We start from the raw sequence: 26199 nt of genomic DNA, 5'->3' as shown, positions 1-26199 counted from the left end.
ACCAAAATTTTAAAATTTCTGTTCCATAGTTTTTAAAATTATTTAGTAACTTCTGTACTCTGCCAATAACTACACTACATGAATGCAAAACAGATTGCTGATTTCCCTACTTAGCTTATGAACATGTTGCCAGAACCTCTCTATGTTTGTGCCTGCCAAATTCTGCCTGTCTCAGTGTTTTTGCCTTCTTTCCACCCAGTGTGCACTATAACCTGAATGTATCTTAAAGTGTCTTGACAAAACTAACACGAAACCTCTAACACACTGGAGCTTTTTGGAGGCTATTATGTAGAAAAAAATAAAAATAAAAATCTAGATTTTGACTTCACCATCAAGTGTGCATCTTCCCATTGCAGGTGCTGATTTCTGGGGTTAGGAAATGTTGCGTAATGTTTTGGCTGTGCTTGTGTGATTCAGATCAATAAGTATTCCAGAAACTTGTTTTGTCTCTATTGTTGCCTCTCAGTTCCCTAGTACCAGATCAGTGCAGTGTAACATGTGTATGGAATATTATTGGCAGCATCAAAAGAATCTTCTAATCCCTCTGTTCTAGAGTGATGAAATAATAGAATTGTTGTGAGAATATCAGGAAATGCCTGTTCCCACATGAAAACCGAACATCTTGAACTGGATTGAAGTAGTCTCTGGTATCCTGTTAGATTGTTTGACACAATCATGGATGTAGTTCTTGTGTTCTGTTATGATTGAAATTCTCTGTAGCTGGTCTGCTTGAACACATTGCGGCAGTCACTGAAAAGCAAATGTACATTTAAGGTAAAAATGCAGCTCATGTGTGAAATGGTTGAGATACACATGCTAGTGTGGGATTCATAGTACAGGCTTTGCTTAATTTGTGTTTTATGCTAATGAGAATTCTTGGCTGAAAATACCTGATGGTGAGATACTAGTTTGTACAACATTGAAATAGCACCAGTAATAATCTTACTGAAATTGATAATTACATTAGCATAATAGATTAAGTAGAAGAACTCTGAATTCCTTATCTCCTATATGTTACTTTTTTGGTACATTTCTAGTTTAATAGATCTTCTTGAACCATGATTTTATTTCAGTGAGCATTTATTACATTCAGATCTCAGCTCTGGGCAGGCAATATTTAACCACTGTTATATAATTTTATATACTACTTGGTTCCAGAACCATGAGAAGAAATAAGATAAACATAATAACAAGATATGTTAAAACATAACATTTTAAGCAGTGTTATGTTTATTAAAAGAAGCAGCATTGACCTGGCTATCAGTTTTTCAGGGTGTTGGGCTGTCTTATCTTCACTGTGCTTTTGCAAAGGAGGGTAGGAGCAGATGATCCTTGTGGTCCTTTCCAGCCTGGTATTTTATGATCTGTTTAGAACAGGCAATCTCAAATTGAGAACTAAAAATTTGATATTTTATGTAGTGGCCATTGCTTTCTGATATTTCAACACAGAATAGGAACCTGTCTTTGAATCTGTGAAAAAGAATAGTGTTAGGCATGTGGGTAACTTTGGTAACTTAGAAAGCATTGTTTTCTCATCATACTTTGATAATGATGTTGATAATGTCAAGAACAGTGGAAAAAATGTCTCCATTTTTAAAAATAAACATTCTGCTGAAAGCCAGTTTGCTGGTGGAGAGTTCAGAAAAGTGTCTCCTGGTTGGAGATGAGGCACAGGCAACGAGATCTTTGATTTCACACTTCTGAATAAATTTCAAACAAGTAAAACTAGTTTGTTTTCTTTATTCAGACTTTTCCTGATACAGATCAACTATAACACATGTCCAAAGGACGTTTTTTATTAACTCTGTCTATGTATCATGTTATAAATCATTTATAGATGCAACGGGTCTGCTTGATAGTTTAGGCTGGAAATTGCTCTTCCTTGCTTTAAAAATTTTGCTTTCCATTTGGTTTCCAGAAAGAAAAGCAATGCTTGAGTCTCACAGCCAGACAAAAATTATTAATTCATCATTCATCTAGTCACTTATCCCTCAATTCTCTAAGAGTTAGTGTCCAAACTAGCTAAAACTGCTCATTATGCAAGTTCTGAAGTGCACCTTCTGTAACATTACATACAGCCCAAGACTTACAGTCAGACTCCTTGTTAACCATTAGGTGCACCAGAGCCAACTAATTCTACTTAAACAGGCAAGCAACAATGAGATTAACTGTAGGTTAAGTGACTCAAAATAGCAGCTTTGATCCTTCAAGTGACGAGCAATTTAAATGTTGAGGAGACCAGACGGAAAATAAGCATGGGGTGAGGGAAACAAGGAAGATAAAGTGACTTCTGAGAGCTTGAGGGATGGTGTGTGTTGTACTTTTGAATATTCCTAAATAATTGTTTGTTCTAGGATAGTATTCTCTGACTTACTTTTAAAACTGTGATTTCAGCCACAGCTTTCATTCAGTAGCTGCAGTTCTCCGTTTGAATCTCTCTTCAATACAACACATGTAATTGAGGCACATCAGTCATATCCTTAATCTCTAATAAAAAAATCAGTGCTGTGAAGTGTATAGTTTCCTACTATATGTTCTCTTATTGTAACTTCTTGATATGAATTCTCTTGTTGCATTCAATGATAGGACTAAAAATGAAAAAGCTGGAATCACTTTCCGTAGCTTTCTCTGAGATGCAGGCTTGTGGTTTGCCTGGGTGCTTCAGCAAACGTGACTCTTGCCTGAGCACCAGCTGACTCTTACCACCCTCCCCTTCAGCTGGCTGCGCAAGGTGCTGCTTTTCAGCATTTTTAAGACTCAAAACCTCTCTCTGACAAACTCCTCCTTTCTGCACTTAATGGCTTTTTTATGAACATGAAATGTGGAAGGGCACAATAGGAAAGAAAATAATTGGTTGTTACTAAATAATCCACAGGCAGGCTAGGAATTTGAAGCACATCTTCACATCCTGCTGTTCACTGTTTTCTGACCTTTCCGTTCTACTTCCGTTCATATTTATACTCTACAGCAAAGAGGGGTCAAGGAGCTGGTCTTTCTGAGGAGAAAAAAATTTCCAGACTGTGTAGCATCTTGCTGTGTAGCATCCCATGGCCAGATGAAGGATCAGAGCCTCAGTCTCTTACAGAATTTTCACTCATATTCTCTCAGTCTGAAAAACAGACAGGGTAGAAGAACCTCTGGGAATAGGGTTAAAATTAAAATCCAGACCCTCGTTATACAGGCCAGAAATCTGTTATTTTGAATATAATTTTAGTGTCAAAAAGGGAAGCACCCTTTCCTGTCGCAAAACAGCAAAATAAAAGAAAAACCTATTTTAAGAGGTATTGGGCACAGGAGACTTCTGGATAGTCTCCTAATTCTCCTTGTGGTTCCCTCAACATGGTCAGAAACAAACCTCTACAATTTCACGTGGAATTAGCTTAACACGAATGAAAAGTTAATGCCAAATAATAGTGTACAATGTATCATCTTTTAGCAGTCAGGGTAGGGTTTCTGACAGAAGTGACTCTTTGTCCTGCTCCTCGTTATTGAGATTTTGGGAAGGCCAATTGTGTTTTGATGAGTCCAGCTTGGCCACTGCGGTGCTTTGGGGCTGCTTTCCCACCACAACTGCAAACTGAGCAGCAAGGCACAGTGTATACTTTTCACCCTTTAAACAAATTATTTTGGAGTCCTGAGTGATACAGCAAACAAAAAAAAATCACATCATGGCAGTGGTGAGAGGATTTTTATGTTTCTTCATTTCTGCTTTCCTCGTGGATTTGGAGACATTTATGTCCCTCTTCAGCTCCTTCCACTGTAGGGTTTTTCCACCCTGTGTGCAGTCCTCCCTCTGGAGGACTTGGTTGAGGATTTCATGAGGGCATGATTTCTCAGCTGGTAAGGGAATAGCACACAGGAAATGATGCAGTCCAGTTGCTTGTTTCTTGTCAGTATACAGCCTTGCCTGTGTAAATTCCTGTAGGGAACTCACTCTTTTTCTTGCTGCCTCCAGAAAGGCTTTGATGCAGCCTATACCAACATTGGTCAGGGTAGTGGTTGACTTGGAATGAATAATAACATGAAAGAATCTAAATTTCCAGTGGAATACAATTTTTCTTCCTTCCATTGTGTGTATATATATATATATATATATAGGTGCTTTTACTCTTCTTTCTCCCTAAAAAGTCACTTTTCATTTATTGTGTTCAATAGCAGTATCTTCTGCTGCATTTAACAACTTGTGAATAGTTTTTTTTTTGGTGTTGTTGTTTGTTGTGTTTTGTTTTTCGGAACCAGGAGGTAATAAATGTGATGCCTTATTTGCAATACAGTAAAAAGAACATGTTCAAGCTGAGGGGAACCAAGAGAGATTATCCTAAATCTAGTTTTATTTAAGGAGTGGTAGGTTCTTTGCTTCTCACTGTTCTACTTTTTACTTACTCACTCGGAAGTGATCTTCTTTCCTATTAGCTTTTAACCTCTATTCTGTTAATTTAGGGCACAGTTAAGTAGAAAGCAGATTTGGAAAAGCTGTACTTTTTTCTGTTGTTTTTCTTCTTCTGCCCCCACCACCCTTTTTTTCTTGGAGAGGGGTTGATATTCTTAACACTGACTTCCATTAAAAAAAGAGGAATCCCAAGTATCTGTGTAACTGCTGAATAAACCTTCATTATGTGAAGGACGAAGAAAGCAAAGGTTCCGTGCAGCACATTAAATGGCTGTATAGCAGTGTTGTTTTCAGAAACATTCTTCTTCTGCTGGGCAGTCTTTCAAAAAATTTATGAAATCTAAAGCCCTACTAGCCTGGGAGAAGAGCAGTAAAACATATAGAATATTGCAGTGCTTCTTCGCATATTGCAAGAGCTGTGAGCTGTGACAAGTATGTGATGTATATATTTGCTCGCTTCGGATGGCGTTGGTTTTTTTCTCCTTGTAAGCTGTTTTTTTTAGTCTCCACTGTTTACTTGCGGCTTTGTATCTTGTCTTTGTTTCCCACATAACGCAGGAACAACAAAGAATTCATTTAAATTTTTGTAATGTGCTCCCTATTCCTGAATATTTTATGTGTCCTTAAAATATATTCTGTTTTCTTCTGTGTTTCTCCCACTCCCTTTAATCAATTTTTAATAGTTTTTTATTGCTGATCAAATAAATGGATGGGGGAGAGATAAGATCAACCTCATATTAAGACTGTATATCCTTCTTTTGGAAAAACAAAAAGCATTAAGTCATCTCAGAACTCGTTTCTGCACAGACCTCCTTTTCCCTCACCTCCCATAATTCTCAGTATATTTATATCTGTGTATTTATCCCTGGAGGAGAATAAAAAAGGGCTAAGGAAGAGTTGCTGTGGGGTGCAGTATAGACCCAGCTGGTTAGTTTGTTTCTTGATCACTCCCAGAAATTTTCTAGTGATTTGCCACTAGTAGATTGCTTAAGCTCAGGGCACTTATAAGTATACCTGATAATTAACATACATGTAGGTGTGCCTTATACAGATATATGTGCAAAGACATAATATATAAGAGTATATATTAAATATATAAGAGTATATATTAAAAATTTGTTAGATTGTCCAGACAGCTTCTGAGTGAACACTCTTCTTTGTATCATCAGTGGATTTAAAAAAAAGGATATGTAAAATGTTTTTTTACTGTTGTTACCAAAACCAGTGCAAGTCCTCAGTTTATGTTGTCTGGTCTACTCTCAGAATTTTTCAGTGCTATGAGATGTTTCAGGAACTGTGTGTGGTTGTATTGAAAAACAAAGAGCAGAGACTGCTCATATCTAAAATGAGAATCAAAAGGAAAGAAAACATTTATCTGCCTAGAAATACGTGTTAAGGTTTTTTAGCATTTAGTAATTTACAGTGCAGCAGCTGGGCATATTCTGGATTCCTCGTTAGCCTCTTCTTTCAGGATTTCTTTGACAGATGGCACTCACAGATGGACATAACATTCTTAAGGAGCTTACTCTTTCTACTCCCTTACCCGCCAGTAACTCATGATACTATTAGAAATCTAAAAGCTTTGACATGAATTAGCCTTACTTAGCAGACTTTAATTTTTTAATCTTTAGAATATGCTGCAGGGTAGTAGTGCCTGTGGAGTTCTTAATCTGTGTACTTAAGTTCTTAGAAGCCAAAATGGACTTCCAATAAATTTGACATGGCAAAACATGGCAAGTATGTAATTTTATTGCTTTTTAAAATTTCCATGACAGTATTTTTTATTCTTACCTTCTGGATGAAAAATTTAGACTGATACAAAAGAGAACAGTTTGACAACCCAGAAACAGCTCTGTCAACTGAAGTTCACAGAGTTCAACCAATTTGCTTGGTATTCCATTGTAACTACATTGAAATCTGAAGTGAATAAACCTAATATTTAAAGTTGGCTGCTCAATGAAGCTTGTTTCTACCACCATCGGCTTAGATTAGTTTGGTTTTTAGTATTTCAAACTATCATCTAATAGGATACCTCAGAAAAAGAGCAAATTGTGCTCAAGATACTTGAATGCACTTCTGTGGTAGTTACTTGTTTGTCATGTACTTAATATTCTTGCAGCTTTGGGCTTTGAAGGCCATTATTCTTTCCAATGTTGACTTAAACGGCAGTTTTCCGTAATGAATGTTGTTGGTGTGGAGTTTCTGTTGAGGAATGTGAAACTATAAGCAGAGTGATCAGGTCCAAAAAAAGCGTTGTGACAGCTGGGCAGGTTAGAAAGGCAAAAACAGTGAGTGCCCTCAGCCAGGTCCTCTGCTGCATGTATTTGTAGCTTATTAGAAAAGTAGAAGAACACCAGATGGAGATAGAAACATGAACTCTGGTTTTTTGTCTTGTTTTCTAAGTGCTGTATAAATTCAAGGTACTCAACTCTTCCTTTACAAATAGTACGTAGCCTACCGTGGCACAACTTCTGGTTTAGGACCTAGTTTTAATTGTGTTCTTTTACTTTAGGGTCCCTTGCTAGGAGAACAGTCTACTCCCTGCCATCCCATTTTTCCCAGGGGCTCCTTCATTTCAGGTTGCTTCAGTGTTTTCAGTGTAGGCACAGTTAGTTAGGCACACAAGGATATAATTTAAACACATCTTTCAAATCTTCCTGCCTGCAAGTAGTTGGGTTCTGAAGAACCCTCTGTAAGCAAAGAGCACTAATATGAATGATTTTGTTCTGCGTGTGTTTTAAGTGCTCTGTTCTAGAGAATGTGTATTCCTGAGAGTAGTCTTCCATAAGAATAAAAAACCATGCATATAGTTACTGCAAATTTACAAAACAATTTAGAAAGGATGGTGAGAAAAGTAATCCATGCACTGGAATAAGTAGTCCAGGACAGGATAGTGCCTGGTTTACATATTCAGCAAATTTCTTCTATATCTTGCAAACTGAAAGTCTTCCTATAAGCCTTGCTTTGCTCCTGGTCTATTTTAAATATATATATGCACAGATATGCGTGTGCTGTAACCATTCTTATGAGATGAACCTTCTCTGATAGCCAAGGCTTTTTACACAGAGAAAACTTGTGTGACAGAGCAGTGGTGTGGAGGGCTGCTCATGGAGTGGTGTCTGATGGCTTTAGGCCAATCTTGCCAGCACTGATTATCTTAACAGTGTAAGCAATGTCAGAGACTAACCTTGATTGCTGTGCATTTGGGGATAAATAGCAGCTTTCTGTATGTCAGGCTCTAGATCAGGGAAAGGAAGCTTTTAATTTTAACAAATTCTGTATGCCTGACTGTTACTAAATGTCAGGATACAATCAACACAGTTTTGTGGTTTTACCTGTCATGTTCCTGCAGAGTTGAGAGAGAGAGAAACACACTTTTCCAATTTTTACGAACTGCAATTTCCAGTGCAAAAATAGGCATGATCTTAATGCTGGGGATAAAGATACTTTATCTTGAGCCACAAGAAGTCAGAAGTGTGTAGGCTGCTAGATCTGAACCTGTAGTACTTTGGTGTTACTGCATTTCAGAATTAGGTTTGAAGAGCTTTGGTACAACATAACTAGTCATAATTTCCAAGTCACAGGATGGGTGGGGTTGAAAGGGACCTCTTTAGGTCAGCTGATCTAAAACCCTCCTGCTCAAAGCAAGGTCACTGAGAGCAGATTTCCCAAGACACATTGCCCTTTGGATTTTTTGAGTCGTCCTTTCAAATTAACCATAATTCTGGATTGGCTTTGATCACTGAATGGCACAGTACCTCCAGAGCTTTACAATATTGTGCTGTGGTTATGTTACAACTTGTTTCATGTAAGAATATTTACCTAATTTCCCAAGTGTTGTCTCCTTGATTTTTACAAATTGTATTCTGTTAGTAGTAATTTTTGCTAATTTCCTGTGTTGATTTTTGGACTTCCAAATCATTTGTTTTCCAAATCAGTTTTTGTTTCTGAAAAAGAAATAGTTCAAAGCATTCCTGTTTTGTTTCTCCCATCTTATGTTTGCACCTCTTTCAAAACTTTTATGATTGTACCTCAATCTTTTGCAGCAGGAGAGACCATCATAAAAAGCTATTTAAAACTGTTAAAATTACCCCCAAAGAAATAAGGTACAAGGTTGTCATATTTTCATGCATGAAATTTTACGCAATAATACTATTCTGTTCAAGATCAATGCATTATTAAACATTCAAATGTTCAATATTTTGTGTGCCCAATTTTATATTTGAGTCCTTACAAGTTTTTTGTCTCATATCAGTAACTCAGCTACAAGTCAACCCTGATGAAAGTTACAAACTTCTAAATTCTTGATCCACTGTGAGAAGCCAGTTAACTTGGGTTTGAGTTTTTAGATTTGTTTTTATGTCAAAAAATGCCAATGTCAAACTATTTCAATTAACTTCCATTTTTAAAAATTTGAACTTTTACAAGTTTGAGAATGCATTGGACTTTCTCTTACATGCTTGATTGTTTGACACAAGGAATTCTCTTTCTGATAATGTCTACCACTATTTTCTTCTTATTTCTTTGGTGTTTAAAATCACATCTGTAAATCAGCCTCATAAAGTACCAAATTTACAGTGGTTATCAAAAAACACAGTGTGTTCCTGGTTTTATTCTGTAAAGCTGACAAGACAATAGAATAATTCGTAGGCAATCACAAGTGACTTTGCCCTGACATCTCTTTAAAATGCTGCATGAGGGGCCTAACCTGCATGTGAGGGATTTTTCCATAGATATCTGGTTCTGTCAGCTGATTAGCATTTTAGATTAAGACAGTAGCTGTGGGGAGTACATAGCTGCCAAGCATTTATGCAAAATAATTTTTCAAATCACCCTTTTACCTATTTTTTTAAAGAGGAGGAAAAAAATGGACATAAGCAGATTTTAAAAATAATTATTCTTGGTTGCAACTGTTACTGTGTCTGAGATATCTACTACTTGAAAACAAATACATATGCACAAAGCCACAGGGGAGACATTTTTCTGAGGTAAATTAATTCTAGGATATTATAATATGAGGTGGTGAAGCATATATTTATAAGCCAGTAACTACACTCTGTTCAAGTGTTCAGGAATGAATATGAGTGCCTGAATAAACTCAAGATATATATGTGTTGGCTGATATACTTGTTCCCTGTTGCTTGTTATTATTTCCTTTATTAGCATTTGAAATTCATAAAGAACATTGGATACCATAAGGTAAACACTGTGTTGTGTCCAGAATACTTGTCTGAGTGACAGAAATTAAAGATTGTAGAGCAGAGGACTGGGAGAGAACTTGGAGAGGTCGGCTGGTACTTTTCCTTGGGCTTCAAGGCAGGATCAAACTCTAGCTAAACCAGTCTTGACAGACATTTGTCTGACTGGTTTTAAAAGAAAAGTGATGGAGATGGTGACATTTCCTGAAGCAATTTGTTCCAGTGTCCTATTGTAATTATTATGGAAGTGTTTTCTAATGTTTCATCTGAGTATCTTTCATTGGTACTTAAATTCATTACTTTCTGTGTTACCACACTCAGTGTGGGTGAATTTAATCTGTTTTGCATTATATACTTCAACTCTGTGGTGCAGATTCTTCACAGTAAAAGAGGAATGTAATGTAATTACCTTATTTTTAGTGAGAACTGAAATAATTTCTCTCAGTCTGGATTAGGGATTAAAATAAGTACACTTTGGCAGAAAGTGTGGTCTGGAACTTAGTTTGGAAGTATCCAATTCTGTAGGTGCTGCACTAAATGTACTGCATGCAGTATATGGAAGCTTGAATTTTGTAGTGTTTTTCATTTAGTTTTGTGATATTACTAAAAGTAAAACTTGGTTAGGATGTGTGACAATATGAATACAAAATTGTCCACACTGATCAATAAATAATGACACAGATCTGGAACCTTTACTGTCATGGTTTGGTTGATGTTTCCAACTAATTGATGAGAGTCTGCCCTTTGACTGTAATGAGATTTAGAGGAATCTTCTGCTGCTTAGAGTAGAGAGGTGAATTACTGGGTGTCCCCAGAACAACGCATACATAATAATTTCTTATCAAGAGTTAAAGAGAAAACAAGGGAGTTTTACACTGTTAAGATATTGTTTAAGAAAAAATAATTATAAAATAAGATTGATTATAGCATTTTTTTTTTCCTTGTAGTCTTCTTATTAAGGCTTAAATTCTGAAGTGTTCAGTCTTTGACTATTCCTGTTGACTTCAGGGCTGTGTGCAAGACTAATGCATCTTATTTGCTTGTAAGCTTTAGTTTGTCAGCTTTACATGAAGCAGGTTTTGTTTAGTATACAAACATGCTGCAATGGTTTGGGTGCTATATAAATAATAAGGCTAGGATCAAAGTTATTTAAATTATTTTGGTTTCAGTCGAAATACACACTTTTTGGATTTCACCCAAAAATGAAGGAGTGTCTGTTTAGGAGAAGGCACAGTAGAGTCTTGATAGGAGGCATGGTTAATGAGGTACAGCATATTCCAGTTTTCTCATGCTGCTATCTTCTGCAGCCTATCTTGTTGGGATGGCTAAAGAATAACTGCCAATTGTCCAAATCTAATTTGGCTCAGGGCACATCGGTCTTTCTGCCAGATGGAGCCGATTTCTACTTTTGCTCATCAGAATTCAGATAAACCGTAGCTGGCAGAATATGGCAGTGCTGACTTTGATATAACCCAGTCCCCTGTAATGGAAAATAGAAATAACCTGCTGGACATCAATGTCCATACATTTGACTGTGAAAAAAGGCATTATTTGACCAGCATTCCTGAGGGAAGTTCACCAGTTGTTTCACTAAGCATATCTAAAGCAAACTGTCAGTAGAGCATCACTGAATACCTTAATAAAAACTTCACAGGCACCAAATTTTCTCATTTCATTGGAGTGCTGCCAAAACCAAATGTCTTCGTTTCTAATCATGGATGTAGCATTTCTTTGTGAGAGAGGTATATGGAGGGAAAGTCTGCCTGAAACAACATAAGGGAGTGAAATAAGCAGTATGCCAAACTTCTGTCCTGACTAAGGATAATCCTGTGTTCTGAAGGAATTTTGGATAAAAAGTCTAGGCATTCTGGCAGTGAAGTCTTGGTTGTGATTTTTCGTAAAGTAGGTAATTTGGCAAAGGATGGCATTTCTTGTTGTAAGAGTGAATAATTATCATCACTGATGTCTGCTTTTAACCTTTTGATTTATACTTTTGGGGAATGCTCTTGCATGTACAATGAGCAAATAATGTGCTGTGAAGTCTTTAATTGGTAATTAGCTTTCTGGATCATTTTCTCTGTGCCAGCAGATACACCTGAAACTAATTTATTTTTTTGAAATGCTGGTGTTTTAATTTGCATTGGTAGCATTAAAAATGCTGTTCATGTGAATTTTTCACAGAAAAATAATTTAATGTAAGCTATTCACTTTGTTCCTTGCTATTCAAGAATATCATGTCTTGAGGCATGTGACCTGTTTCGGAAAATTAATTTATTGCCATGCTTTTCTGATGTTAGCATCAGGAATATTTTTTTTTTCTCCAGATTATCTCTTTGTTATCTACTGGGCTCAAATAAACTAGTAGCTCAGCTGTCAAATTGTTCCTTTGATTTCAGATAGGTCCATTTCTTTATTCAGGCTCAGCTCACATCGTGGTTGTTGCATTTAGAACAGCGTGAGTCCTTTTATTGTCATTTCAGTTCTGCTGATTTTTTAGCTCAGCTGTGTATGAAAGGACAGTCCATCAGCATTTGAAATGTTTATTACAAGGAGGATATGGTGGACATATTAAGAGGTTTCCACTTGTACCACCTGGCCACTTTTGTTGATCTTGAGAAGAAGGACTTGCTTTTTACTCCATTTCTGTCTGGCCATTTATGTTTTGAAAGAAAAAATAATAATGCAGAAGAATAACTAAACCAAGTAAATTCTGCATCGTAACTGTACAGCTACCAAGAAGAGGGATCCCTATTGGTCATAAAATCTTTAATTCCACTAGGGATTTTATCACATACATTTAGAAGATACAAACCTGTAGGATGACCCACTGGCATAGTCTTTGTTAGTGTTTGACACAACTGCTGCTCAATCATTCTGATACAGTTCTTGAAATATTTGTCCCTCTATTTTTGATGCATCTTCCATTCTATTTGTCTGGTCCCTTGCTCCATGAAGATGCCCTCAAAAGAAATTAAGATTCTTCTAAATCTGCTGCTTCTTATTCTGTAGACCTGAGGAACTTCATGTGGTCTTTGTGTAAATAACAGAATTGCATTGATCCAGTGATTAATAGAATGACATAGATGAACCTTAGGAACCCATGTGCTTTGAAACCATAAGTGATCAGATAATTCAAGTTGTAATGAACTTAGGGAGTTTTCTAGTCCGAATTTCAATATGCAAGACCTCACGATTCCTTAAGTTTGCTTTAGGATTAGAAATGAATCCAGGGAAAAAAATACATTCACATGTATTAAAAATTCTTTTTTAGTTTATTTTACAGCTGGAATGTGCTATGGATTTAGCATGTCTCAGAGGGAATACTTTTTCTTGAGTCTTACTGAACAAATGAAATTCTACTCTGGCTCATTAACAGAGAAATCAAAATAAATGGCAATAATCCAGGTATCTGCTGTAGTCCTGTTTCAGAATGTTGTTTATATTAGCACAGTTAGTATGTAAAATGTTTGGGTTTTAATTACAGCTTAAGAAAGTAAACAGATTTAAAGAGAGGTGAGTGAAGTCATCTGGGTAAACATGCCAATCTGAAGAACAGCTTCCAAAATTAAACTAAGAAGCATTATAAGGAAGGATTCATTAGAGATTTTTCTTTTTTTCATTAGCCTTTGCACTCATTTTCAGTGCACGTGAAGTGTTCAGTGTTACACACTGTTTATTCCTATTGCATTCTCCAGAAAACAGCAGCAAAGCTGCTGTGCAGTGCTGATTTTCTCCTGCAGTCAAGCTAACAAAGCTCAGAAAAGTAGAAGTTGCTCCTGGACACTGTTGGAGTCAAAGTTTAAATGGACTTATGTGTTTCTAGAGAAGTTTATTTCGTCCAGGTTTCTAGTTCCTTTGGTGCTGTTAAATCACTCTTTGGAAAAAAAAGAAAAAAGTTACTTTGGGTATGTTGAGTTCCTGTGTTCCCTTTAATTCAATGTGGAGCATATTTGAAGAATTTGTACTAGCTTGGCTTGTGCCAGGTCCAGCTCTGGCAACCTGCACCCCTTGCACATTGAGCTTCTTCCAGAAGCTTCTATTGGAGTAGGGCTGAACTGTCTGGGACTTGGTCATGCTTAGGGTCTCCAGAGAGCACAGCGGTGTCAGAGCAATGGCCCCCATTCAATGCTTATTCCCTCTATAAACCTGACTTATAAATTACCTTTGCTTATATTTCTTGAAAGGGAATTAGTATTTCATATTTCAAGTGATCTGGCATTTTTCTTTTATTGCAGTGAACTAATTACAGAGTTAGTAGGGTATTTGGGCTCCATAGCCTTCTAGCCAGATATTATTAGCTGCTTGACTGAGCACCATGGTTCTTGTTGAGTGATGTTTAAATGGTCTGCCCACAGTCACCTGGTAACTCACCTACAGACATTCAGCCCAGTGGTCTATTCACTAAACCGTATAACTTTTCATTATTTGCTCATTAATTTTGCCAGATTTTAGCTACTTGGTCTGGAATTTTCCTTCCTTAATATTTGCCTGAAGGAATAAGTATTCCTCTTTCCAGAAACAAGATTAAAAAACATGGATTGCTTTTCCTATATAGATTTTCAATTAATAAAATAATTATTACAAAAGCAGTGAGAAAAATCTTCTGCTGTGGGATGTGGAGACTTGAAATTCAGGAGAGAATCCTCCATGAGTCATGGATATATTTTCATTCCCCTGCCTCTCACCTAGTTATTTTCAGGTTATAATTTTTCCCTTAATATTTCAGTTATTATGGGTTCCAAACAACTGTGTGCAGAGTTTGATCCCTAAATACTTTTCAGTTTTCTTCTGCTGTAGCTTTGCACTACTTCAGAGCTGTAATGTTGAAGGAATTTGAGGAGATGCTGGTAAATAGACATTAGAGACAGTGGGGAGTGTCTCTATGACTGATAAGTCTCTTCCTTTTGGTGCCAAAGATTGCTATGCAAATTGGACAGGAACTAGACATGAGGAAGGTGGATAGTTGCCCTGTATCACAGGAATAGGAATCCAGTGGGAACAGGACTGTGAGTAAATAGTGACTGCCGAGAACTGAAACAGAATAAAAAAAAAGATTAGTTAAATTTGAATAAGCAGGGAGATGAGGACTTGGGAGTGAAGAAGCTGAGAGAGAAAGAAGGAAATACAAGGGGAGGAAACGTGGGGTTGATAGGCTGTGGAAGATTGGACCTCTCAGCTTTTGAGGTGAGTCTAGGAGAGATAGGAATAAAAACACAGTTGAGATGGAAGTAGAAGGAACCAATCTATACAGCAAAGAAACTGGGACAAGCTGAGGAAGGTGGAGTGAATGTGAAGAGAGAATACCATGTTCTCTTTAGTACAGGGCACAGACCAGTTCTGATCACTAAAGAGAATAAACAAATGTCATTCAAAACAAAACCTGGAACAAAGCTCATCATTCTAGTGCCATCTAACTGCTGCAGGCTCAGTAGAGATGCAGGTTTTAAGACATTATTTTTTCCCGAAATCACCACCTTCACACTCTTCAGTTACAGTGGCAATAATTACTCCCGTTTCTTGCTCCCCTCCTGGGCTCATAATTTTCTTTCTTTTTGCTTATAGCCTGCTCTGCTCTGCAGGTACCAGCAATTCTTGTCTTTCAATCTGTCTTTTATTAATGTAGTTCAGAATTTGGAACAGTTGTTCATAGCCCGTAGCTGCTGTTCCAAGAGCTGAAAAGAATTTGTATTTATTAAGTTGGTCTTTTTTTCCTTAATTGTAAAAATTGTTCATATGAAGTTATTACTGAGCATTACAAATGCCACTCTGCAAGAAATCGTTGTTCCTTCTACTGCATTCAGTGTTGTTTGCAGGTTTGGTTTTGCACAGTGTTGACAACACAATGAGATTTTTCATATTTTCTTGCTGTTTTGTGAGATTGAATGGGAGAAGTTGGGATGATTATGATTATTAATGTTATTATTCTTTCTCTTGGGAATATATTAAAAGATAGAACATGGATAAATGGAGCCTCAAGGGTGACTCATGTTTTTGTTTAGCTTGAACTAGGTCCAGCTTCTAGGAGGAACTGGATTTTAGGTGCATGTTTTTGCAGTGTTTTAAACTGAAGTTATAATTCCAGCAGTCTCAATGGCATGTGTTTGTTTTTATTTAGGAGCATGTTTAAGGAACGTTTTTGGTGGGTGAATGCAAAACAAACAAAACTATCTCAATCTGGAGGCTGCAATTCTTTGGCATATTCAATGTCAGCAAAAATCAGGTGGAAGAATGGTCTTATGAGAATAGACTCGGTTATTTTTTTCTGATTTGCTTTGTTAAGAATTGTCTTTATGCTCAGTTGCAAGTTGTGAAAGTATGATTTCTTGCAGTGTTTGCTTTCTACTTTGTAAATATTTCTGTGTATTTGAAAGGTGCCTAAAGTTTGTTTTTTGCATGGGCCGCTGCCTTACTCCTCTTTGAGTAGCACAAATTCAGGAAGTACTTTTCTTCCAAACAACAAATTGTTACCAATTGTCACCAAGTGTGTGACACTGTGACACCTTTATGCCATAGCTTCTATAATGTTCTTCAAGGTGTGGTTCTAATTTTTTTTTCCATTGTAAGTTATCTGTAAGCCTTGTCTATAACTTGATTTCTAGTTGGGAAAAAAAAACCAAAACAACAGAAACAAACAACCAAAACTCAAACAACAAAATGTTCTCTCAGGTGCAATATGAACATTTTAGCTTATGAATATTTTGAGATTTGTCTGCAAAGCAATCAGTGACATTCACTTTATAAGTTGTTTGGGGAATCAAAGCAAGTGAGGACTTCACTTGTTTTTTGTTTGTTTTAGGGGATTTGTTCTTATATCTTAAAAATGTTCACTCAGAAAATATTTGTAGACTTGTATTCATACAGTCATAACTTATGCTTTAAATATAATAGATAAGGATAGTGTAAGTATCTAATAATGCCACATATTTTTAAAATGTAGCTTGATGTGTATTTTTAATGTCTATACTTAATTGAAAAGAAATTTCAACATTTGAACCTAATTTACAAGTTGAAAACAAATGTCCATCTGGTAACTGAAAGCTACTGAGTCCTACTCAGCTGCACACTGGGTGCATACACTTTACCAGTATTTCAGTACATTTAGGAAAAGCCTGAGACAAAGAAAGGTCAAGTTTACAATATAAAGAGTATTTATTATGTTACCTGCTTAGAAGGGTAGTTCCATCTGCATCATGATGTGGATGAGGCAGCCAGAGTTTGGCCAGGCAGAGCTGCAGTAGTGCGCACAATGGTCATGTCAGCAGAAGGATGACAGATGTGCTTAGTGAACTGACATGCATGTGAGAGAAGAATATCAATCAAAGACAGTAAATCTGAAAATGTGTTAACTATTTCAATATTTCGTTGGCCTTTGTTCTGTTGTAAAATCTAGGGATTGTTTTCCAGTTCCAGTATAAGCTTGTATCTTCCAATTGAGAGCATTTCACTAAGATTCTTCAGATGATTTAAAAGTTTTATATACAAAAGGTCATAGCAAGTAAGATGTCTATCTGTCTACCCTAAAGACATGAGAGGAATTTAACTACACAAGTTTTACTAAAATTAAGAAGCACTGTAGGATTTGAGTGATCTACAGCCCCTGTCATGAAATGTCTCTAGTGCCATTTCACAATAGTTTCACCGTACCATGAGTGATTGTCCTCTGTGTACTGATGGGTTGCTGGTTTTGAATGAAAAGACTGTTTCACAGTTAATGCTTGTTATGCATCTTATGCAATACATTTTGTACTAACCCTGGAATTTGTTTAATTGCAGAGATATAAAACCAGATAACATCTTGATGGATATGAATGGACATATTCGATTAGCAGATTTTGGTTCTTGTCTGAAACTGATGGAAGATGGAACGGTAAATTAGAACAAATGATGCATTCCTAAATATTTTTTCTTCAGTCCATTGATAGCCACAAAATGTGTGCTAATAAAGGGAAAAGGTTCCTTATGGCAAATGAAATGGAACTGTAAATGGTATTGGTATATAACTTTCTTGAAAATACAACTGCAGACTGCTTGGATTTGCAGTATTTTAAAAACTTTTTAGAATACAGTCAACTCATGAATAAATAAAGAGAAGCTGTGCTGTCAATGCCAACTAGGTGTTTATGAACTATGAATCTCTCAGTTTTAAGGTCTGAGCTCTAATCTTTATTGAAAATGTAAGCTTTAGTATGAGCATACTTAGGAGTATGAGATACTGAAATGTGATGATGATCTTCTAGTACCTGTAAATTTGCACAGTATATAGTAAGTGTGGCTAGAATGTAATTCCAGTATGTTTAGTCATGTCCCAGGGGCTTACAAATTACTTGACCTAATATATGTGATTACCAAATCTATAATTGCTTACTGGCTCTAATCCTGACAATTGACAGTTTTGTCTTTTAACTGTTTTGAAATATTGATAATAGTTTAGCAAAAGTATATTACTGGGATGCCTATTAATGCAATGCCTTGGATGCTTAAGCATTTCTTTAGTAATTTAGAAGCTTTTGCTTGTGTTTAGTTGTTTTTTTGTGGCATGACAGTGCCACAGCATCTGTCATAATGGAAGTTGATTTTAACCTTGAAAACGTGATTTCTCCAGGTCCAATCTTCAGTGGCAGTTGGAACGCCAGACTACATCTCTCCAGAAATCTTGCAGGCCATGGAAGATGGAAAAGGGAAGTATGGGCCCGAGTGTGACTGGTGGTCCCTGGGCGTTTGCATGTATGAAATGCTTTATGGAGAAACGCCCTTTTATGCTGAGTCCTTGGTGGAGACCTATGGGAAAATAATGAACCACAAAGTTAGTGCACTTTCTGTCTGTCTCTAAGCTAATTTTTAATAATGGGGTAACTTGAACTGTATTTAAGAATAAGTTTTTATGTACTAATTATATTAAGTGTTCATAAATGTGGAACAAAAAACATGTTTCCATGTAACAAGTTAATGGTTATGGATTGCAGATGGCTTTGCTTTGGCATAAGGCTAAAGCTTAAAATCTTGGTTTGGAAACATGAATGCTAATTCACTCTGTGGAGTCTGTCTTGGCTATACGGCATTGATCCTATTGTGTTTCTTTCTTCTGGTGAACCCATTCCTTGGCTTATGCAGAAGATTCTAAAATGTTCCTCCACATGGAGCTAGCTGTAGAATTCAACAGCTGTAGTGTAAGAGAAACTGAAATAAAGAAGAAAAACTAGAAGACAGAAACTCTTAATAGTTTCTGTCCTTAGCAGAAGTCTTGTCCTTGAAACCTTACTGCATGTATTTCAGAGCTGGAGTATTTGCACATTTCTTATTTTACATAATGATTTTCACTAAGAAGGTAATTCTTCCAACTTTTTCTTGGTAATAAACTATTTCCTGTTTTTTTAATCTTTAAGGAGAGGTTTCAGTTTCCTGCTCAAGTGACAGATGTCTCTGAAAGTGCAAAGGACCTCATCCGAAGGCTCATTTGTAGCAGAGAGCATCGACTTGGACAAAATGGAATAGAAGACTTTAAGAACCATCCATTTTTTGCTGGGATTGATTGGGACAATATTAGGAACTGTGAGGCACCTTACATCCCAGAAGTCAGCAGCCCTACTGATACATCAAACTTTGATGTGGATGATGACTGCTTAAAAAACTCTGTAAGTATACAATTAACATTTTGATGAATCAGCCTTTGTAGTATACTTTGTAACTAAATGTCTGGAAAAAGCAGGTTTATTTCACTGTGTTCTGCATAAATATCATTTAGGTGCTGCTTTGAAGAACTGAAAGGGGGAATACTTCCATAATTTGTAGGCTGGTCCTAAAAATCATACTTGAGTAAAGATAACTTTTGTAAATTCATTGTAGCTTTACATGTTTTTAGCTAATATACATATGTTGCAATAAAAAGTTTAGTGTCCATTTCTTATAAAGAATAATACATTTACATACAGATAGTCTGCAAGACTGTTTCTAGCAGAGCATTCTAACATCATTGTTAAGACTTATACTAAGTTTGCATATTGCATTTTATTGTATTTTATTTCTCTACTCTAATTGCTTATACTGGTGTTGGATTCCATTCAGTTCATTTCCACTAAAGTTTTTCTAGCCTTTTCTCCCACTTGAGTTTTGGGGAATGTATGAGAAATATTACTCATTTCTTAAGGAGCCAGAATTTTTTTTAATCTTTGCTTAAAATGCTCTGCAGCTATTGATTTTACCAGACTTTCTGTTTCTATGCTTTTGAAAAGGAGCTTTAACAGATAATAGGTGTCTTAGCATTGGAGGACTGCCTTGTGTTCTGTCCTTGGAAATAATATCCTTGGGTGTGTTTGTTGTGTGTGTCTGTTGAAAGATGCAGAAATCTGCTGTTTACATGTGAGGTAAAGCATTTTGAGGACTTTTGTTTTCTGAACTGCATGTGCATCTCAGTTTCACTCACTTTTCTGGACCTGCAGATAAGAGGCAACATGAATTGATATATGACATATATATGATGCATGAATGACAAGATGATCATTATCTGCATTCCCTTTTCTCCAGCTGCACATTAAAACATGGAAAACACTTGGGCTAAAACACTTCATGGGTGTCAGTCTCTTCTCCCAAGTAATAGGCCACAGGACAAGAGGAAATGGCCTCAAGTTGAGCCAGGGGAGCTTTAGTTTGGGTATTGAGAAGAATTTCTTTACCAAAAGGGTTGTCCAGGAAAGTGGTGGAGTCAGCTGTCACTGGAGGTTTTTAAAGCACATGTAGACATGGTCCTTAGGAAAGTCATTTAGTGATGGACCTGATTGATGACTCAATGGTTTTGAAGGTTTTTTTCCAATCTAAATGATTCTGTGATCTCTGATTAAATCTCAGAGCCCTTTTCTTTATGGGCAAATTAAGCAAATCAGTGTAGCTGCATAGAATGACTTGCATTTTTTAAGTTTTGTTTCCTCACTTGCATCTGATATGTCCACCTTCTTTCACAACTGAAGTATTTTTACCTTAAATCTTGTTTATACAGTCTTCAGATACCTGTTTGCGTATTATTTTGTCCAGCAACAGCTATGAGGATGGAATAGCTGGAGTGGATGCTGTATATGGCAGGTCTTTGTTTGTGAAGCTGAAATACCTTTTGGAGGTCGTTCACACATTTTAGTGTTGTCCATTCCACCAACTCCCACTTTTTAGAGCCCAGTCTCCCACCTGAGGCTCTCAAACTATGCCTGTGCAGTGTGAATGCTTCACCACTGTGAAGAAACAGGGACCTGCAGGTGAAGAAAGAATGCTTCTCTGCTGAGTTACTGGACTCTCAGCTGAGAAAACCGAGTCCAATTCTTAATTTGCTTTAGACATTTGGGAGTGAAAAGCAATGCCCCTGAACTGTTAGAGATGAATGCTGGTTTCTAGAGCTTCTTTTTCAGTTTCCTAATTTGAAACATCTGAAGGTTTTGTTCTGTTTGAATGTAAGGATGTTATTTTCTTACCATTTCTTTTCACACCTAGTATCTCAGAACTGCTGAAAAAAACTAGCCTAAGGCATTGCATGACTGAGAATATTTTACATTTTTGCTCTGACCAGTGGACATTGTATTTCATATTGCTTTGCCTCAAATTTCTTCTATATAACATGGAGGTATTTTTGTGCTCCATATTTCATACATATCTTTTGACAAAGATACACATACTCACACTGCTTGTATAGAAGTCAGCACCACAGATAAGCCCATGAGACTTTTTTTTTTTAAAATTCTTGGCAAGATTTGAATTGCATAGAGCAAATGAGGAAAACCCAGTGCTGAAGATAAAAGACAGTGTTGAAAGGCCATGATTGTTATTCTTCCTGAACTTTGAATGAGACCATAGTCCCATGGAAAAATTATATGCATAACAATGCAATTTAAAAAGTATGTTGACCGTACACACAAGCATAAAGGGTGAAACTATAGTGTTCAGGCAGCCTAAGTTGTGCTGGGTTTTAGCTTTTAACTGTTTGGTTTAGTAGCCTTATTGATAGATTCAGTTATCATTTTCTCAGCATGGTTGTACAGTTAAATTCGCACAAGCAGTGGGAGATACATATCTTGATCTCTTCAAAACAAATTGTTTTACAGAATCTTACCTTATTAGCAATAGATATGATATTTTAGAAAAGTAACCCGTGATACCTGAGAATTGTCATGTGGGCTGTTAAAATCATGCAATTAAGCATTTGATATTTTTTAAGTTATCGGTAAAGACAGTTTTGAAATTTGAATCTATGAAAAGTGAAAATAAAATGTAAAGGAGAAGTAAAATTTTACTTAGTAATTTGTAATAATTGATATTTTTATTGTGATTTATGCAGATTTAGTAATTTGGTCTTGTCCTTAGTTTCCAAAATGCTCAACTTCATGAATTTACACACTCTAACAATATCATTAGTGTTATTTGGGAACTCTTTTATAACATGAAGGTTTTTGTCAGCTAAGAGGACAAGGTTATGATGTTATATAGCTGACACCACCACTGGAAAGCTAATTTTGGATTTCTTTTGAATGTAGTCTTGCTCCTCTTCCTTTCATGCTGAGTTTCACATGAAAGAAATGTACAACTGGTTCCTTTCCTCATTTTTGTTTGGGTTTAGAAAGAAATCCTTACATACCTTTTCTGACAATTTGGAATCTTTTATCACTTGCAGTGCAATAATCATCTTCTTGAGGATTTTCTTTTGGTGACTGTTATGGCCATTTCTAGTAGAGCAACATAAACCTTTCATTTTAGGATTAAACAGGGAGCATTTAACAGAACATTTAAGAATATTAGATCTTCAAGTAGACCAAGTGAAATAACAACAGGGTTACTTCAGCCTCTAGAGAAACTCAGATTTGTCTTGGTTTGTAGTTCTTTGTCTGGCAAGAAAGAGGAGCAAAGAATGAAGGAATGGTCAAAGCACTAATGGGATTAGAACACTCTGTTTTATTACTTCTTTCTAATAAATGCCTGCTGATTGTTCTCTTCAAATAGAGATGGCCCACTCAGAAGTGGGTTGGTTATTCTACAGGCAGGAAGCCCTACTGACTGAATAGCAGAGGGGAGTATAGCAGGGAATAAAAGGTGTTCCTCTTTGTGCTAAGAGCTTATTGGAAAAAAGGAGTAAATTGGCATCTCCTATGTGTAATATTCTGCTTTCTTCCAACAATAGCCTATTTAATTAGAAAAGCATTTTTATGACAGCATGCTCTATTTTTTTGTATGTTAAATGCTATTATAAGTAGATTCAGTTGATGCTGTTTCATATTTGGGCTGTAAATAAGGGTGACAGTGAATATAGTTCATATGATACTATCACTAACACTTCTCATATGGTTAAACCGGAAAATCCGGGCTTTTAAAATCCAGTAGGATACCACTTACTCAACTGTCCTATTGTTTTTCTAGGAAACAATGCCTCCACCATCCCACACTGCATTTTCTGGCCATCATTTACCATTTGTGGGTTTCACATATACAAGTAGCTGGTAAGTTAAGAATTCCAAAATTGTAGGCTAGTTACACAGTATCCTAACTTTCTGTCTTTGAAATATATTGAACAGATATCAAAGAATATGGTTTATTGAGGAAATTACCATCATCTAAAATGCTGTCTGTTCAAAAGAATGAGCTATCTGCAGGTAAAATTTACATACATGTAAAGGTCAGAACGTCTACTCAGGGGAGTTTTGATGAGAAAGGTTGTTATTAGAGAATGCATGAAATTAACTGCACATGACAAAGTTAAGACTAGATGTGTGGACCCTGGCAGAACTTAGTTTATTAGACATTAATAGCAGTTTTATTTCTAGCCCTTTGACACTTCGTAACTCTGAATAGAATTTTTTTTAAAATTACTTTAATTGATATCTGGTATTAATGTAGAAGTTATTTCACTCATTTCCATTGCTAAACTAAACAGGGAAGTCCCTTATATGCTCCTTATTCATGGAAATAAGGAAAGAAAGGATGTTGGTAACCATTGAAAAACCAGACCTATGTTTCTGCTGGGAATGTGACTATGTCCTAGAATGTCCTAGACTTCAAAGGGATTATTTGCATAAGTAGTAGCATGTGTACATGAGTAGCCACAGCATTTCTGGCATGTCCATACCCTAATTGTTATGGGATAATTTCACACCATTTTTAGTGATTGTTGTCTTGAAAGCATTTGTAATACTTGATTAACTATTCTCAAATGAACTATTACTGTAATCTTACTGTCTAGGCTGTTGCTTTTTGCTATCTGGCTAACATAGACTGTCCATAATGATTTTTAGTCAGGAGTTCCTGCACTCCTGTGTAACAAAAAATGCATTCAGGAGATCAGGCATGCTAGGCAAAAATTATTTCTATTTCCAGTGAGCACATACTAACAAGGTATTCTTTAATGTTATAATAAATGGCATAGTAATTAACAACTTAAACAAACTGTTTATTGGCTGATGTTTTTATAGCAGTATTTTAAACCAGGCTGTTGTGAAATCCAATACTATTTATTTTTTCCCCCCAGTGTGCTTTCAGACCGCAGCTGTCTAAGACTGACAGCTGGACCACCCTCCATGGATCTTGATGCCAGCATTCAAAGAACTTTGGAGGATAGTTTAGCAACAGAAGCTTATGAGAGGAGAATAAGACGTCTAGAACAAGAAAAGCTTGAACTTAGCAGAAAACTGCAAGGTATAGTCATTAAAAAAAACCATTCCATCACTTCTAAAACTTAGGTTAGCCTGCAGTTTTGTAAGGCACTGTTCATACTGTGGAAAAAAAATTACATATACCTCCTGGAATGCCTTCTAGCCAAAAAGAATTCTCTTCATTATTTCTGTTGACAAATTAAATTTCTGTTACTCTTTATGCCTGAAATACATCATGTATGCAACTTCTTATGCTGACTTTGTTCTCACTGTACCTTAGTCACTATGGCATAAACATTTCATTCTTAAAATGTACAAGAACTTAGTTTGTCCAGCTGGCAATTATGGGAACTGACAATGGTCAAATAAGAGATTTTTAGGCTTCAGGCATTAGCTTGAGCCTGTGTGAATCTAGGTCACACAACTTTCTCACTCTGGCCTGAGAAATCATAAGGAGAAATCCAAACAGTCCTTGCAGAGGGAAAACAATCTTTGCAGGTGTTGTTTGTTGACTTGTTGTTTACTTGCAAGAAACAGTCAAGGGGTGTTCCTAACTGTCCAATTATGGTGATGTGTTGGTTTCATGACCAACGAGAGTTTTACCTTTCTGGACCTTCTCAGAACTGTCTATAAAAGAAAATCTGGAGGAATAAAACTTGCTCTCTTGTCTGTGTCATCACTTTGCCATTCCTAATACAGTGCAACAGACAATTACAGAAAAACTGGCACTTAATAGTTGGAAGTTATAAATTATAGAATGCCCTATGCAGGATCTTTTGGAATGTCTTAATTTATCAGTCATATCTCTTTGATTTCCTCAGATGTCAGACATGTTTTTCTTTCCTCTCTTTTCCATCTTTTTCTAGAGTCCACCCAGACAGTGCAGGCTCTGCAGTATTCAACAGTGGATGGCCCAATAACAGCAAGCAAAGATTTAGAAATTAAAAGTTTGAAAGAAGAAATTGAAAAGTTGAAGAAACAGGTAACAGGTATGTTAGGAATACTAATGTAAAAGCTGTAACAGGAAACTGTGTTTTGTCAAGTTTGGTTTTTTCTCTCTACAATTTCTAGTTTTCCTTGGTTTTGTGAAAGAGTTTTCCAGTCGATTTTTACATTTCATTTTACCCCTCATGCTTCCACAGTACCCCAACATTTTCTCCAAATTCGAGTTTTCCAAGTGGCAAGTAGTAGTGCATGAGAGAGGATACAATGGGCCATGAGGCTGCACTTCCAGCAGCAGAAGTCACCAGAGAAAACTGCCACCAAAAAAAGTCCTGCCTGCAGCTGCACGACCCATTCTCAATCTGTGCATTCCCTCCACTCTCTCATGACTTTAATTAATTCAATTAAACAAGGAAAATGCAGTTAGATAGAGAGAATTTAATCAACCTGTGATCAGATAAATCAGCACAAGGTCGGCAGTAGAAGCATATGAGGAAAGGGAGATGAGAGGAAGAATCACCTTCCAGCTCTGCTGTCAATGAGCTGTCATTCCTTTCAAACCTGAACATTTATTTTCTTTGTGTCTGAGAGATCTTGAAGATTTTATGAAAACTAAAGTTACGGCTGTCAAGTGCCTCAGTACTTCAAGTTTGAAAAGTTCTTTTGAAATCTGTGCCGCTAAAAAGGTTAATTTTTTTAAGTAATGTTATGCTGCCCTTCATCAGGACTCTGAAACTTGTCAAAAACAAAGATCTACTTACGTGTGTTTTACAGAGGCAAGTGGAGACATTTAGGGAAAGATCCTTCTTTTTCCAGTCTTACTTTCTCAGATTCTGGGCAATTCATGTTTGAAGAACTTTGAGAGGGAGGACTTATATTGCATCACTATAGCTACGAGTGAACTGATTTGCTGTCTGTTTAGCTAATACCTTTTTAGCCTGCTTTAAAGCCTAGTATTCAATATTCTTGATTTGATACTTTGAATTAAGTTAAAGGGAATTTTCTGTCATGGTGATTCATATCACAGGACTGCTGCTATCCATCTCCCTAATGC

The 26199-nt window shown here is 36.4% G+C and overlaps 1 protein-coding gene across 18 annotated transcripts in view; it reads left to right on the top strand.

The window, feature by feature from the left end:
* The window catches only part of CDC42BPA (CDC42 binding protein kinase alpha), a 181123-nt gene that overhangs the window by 85149 nt on the left and 69775 nt on the right, over nucleotides 1-26199 (top strand). For all 18 annotated transcript variants that reach the window (XM_086870670.1, XM_086870638.1, XM_086870611.1 and 15 more), the window contains exons 7-12: nucleotides 17362-17455; nucleotides 18191-18391; nucleotides 18972-19220; nucleotides 22975-23054; nucleotides 24080-24246; nucleotides 25070-25192. In XM_086870670.1, coding sequence (XP_086726796.1) covers nucleotides 17362-17455; nucleotides 18191-18391; nucleotides 18972-19220; nucleotides 22975-23054; nucleotides 24080-24246; nucleotides 25070-25192 — 914 coding nt within the window. The remainder of the gene's footprint in view (nucleotides 1-17361; nucleotides 17456-18190; nucleotides 18392-18971; nucleotides 19221-22974; nucleotides 23055-24079; nucleotides 24247-25069; nucleotides 25193-26199) is intronic.

The sequence above is a fragment of the Cyanistes caeruleus genome, chromosome 2 (assembly GCF_971803275.1).
Source record: "Cyanistes caeruleus chromosome 2, bCyaCae1.hap1.1, whole genome shotgun sequence".
NCBI lineage: Eukaryota > Metazoa > Chordata > Aves > Passeriformes > Paridae > Cyanistes > Cyanistes caeruleus.
The sequence above is the reverse complement of the archived record's forward strand: the minus strand, read 5'-3'. Positions and strand labels throughout refer to the sequence as shown.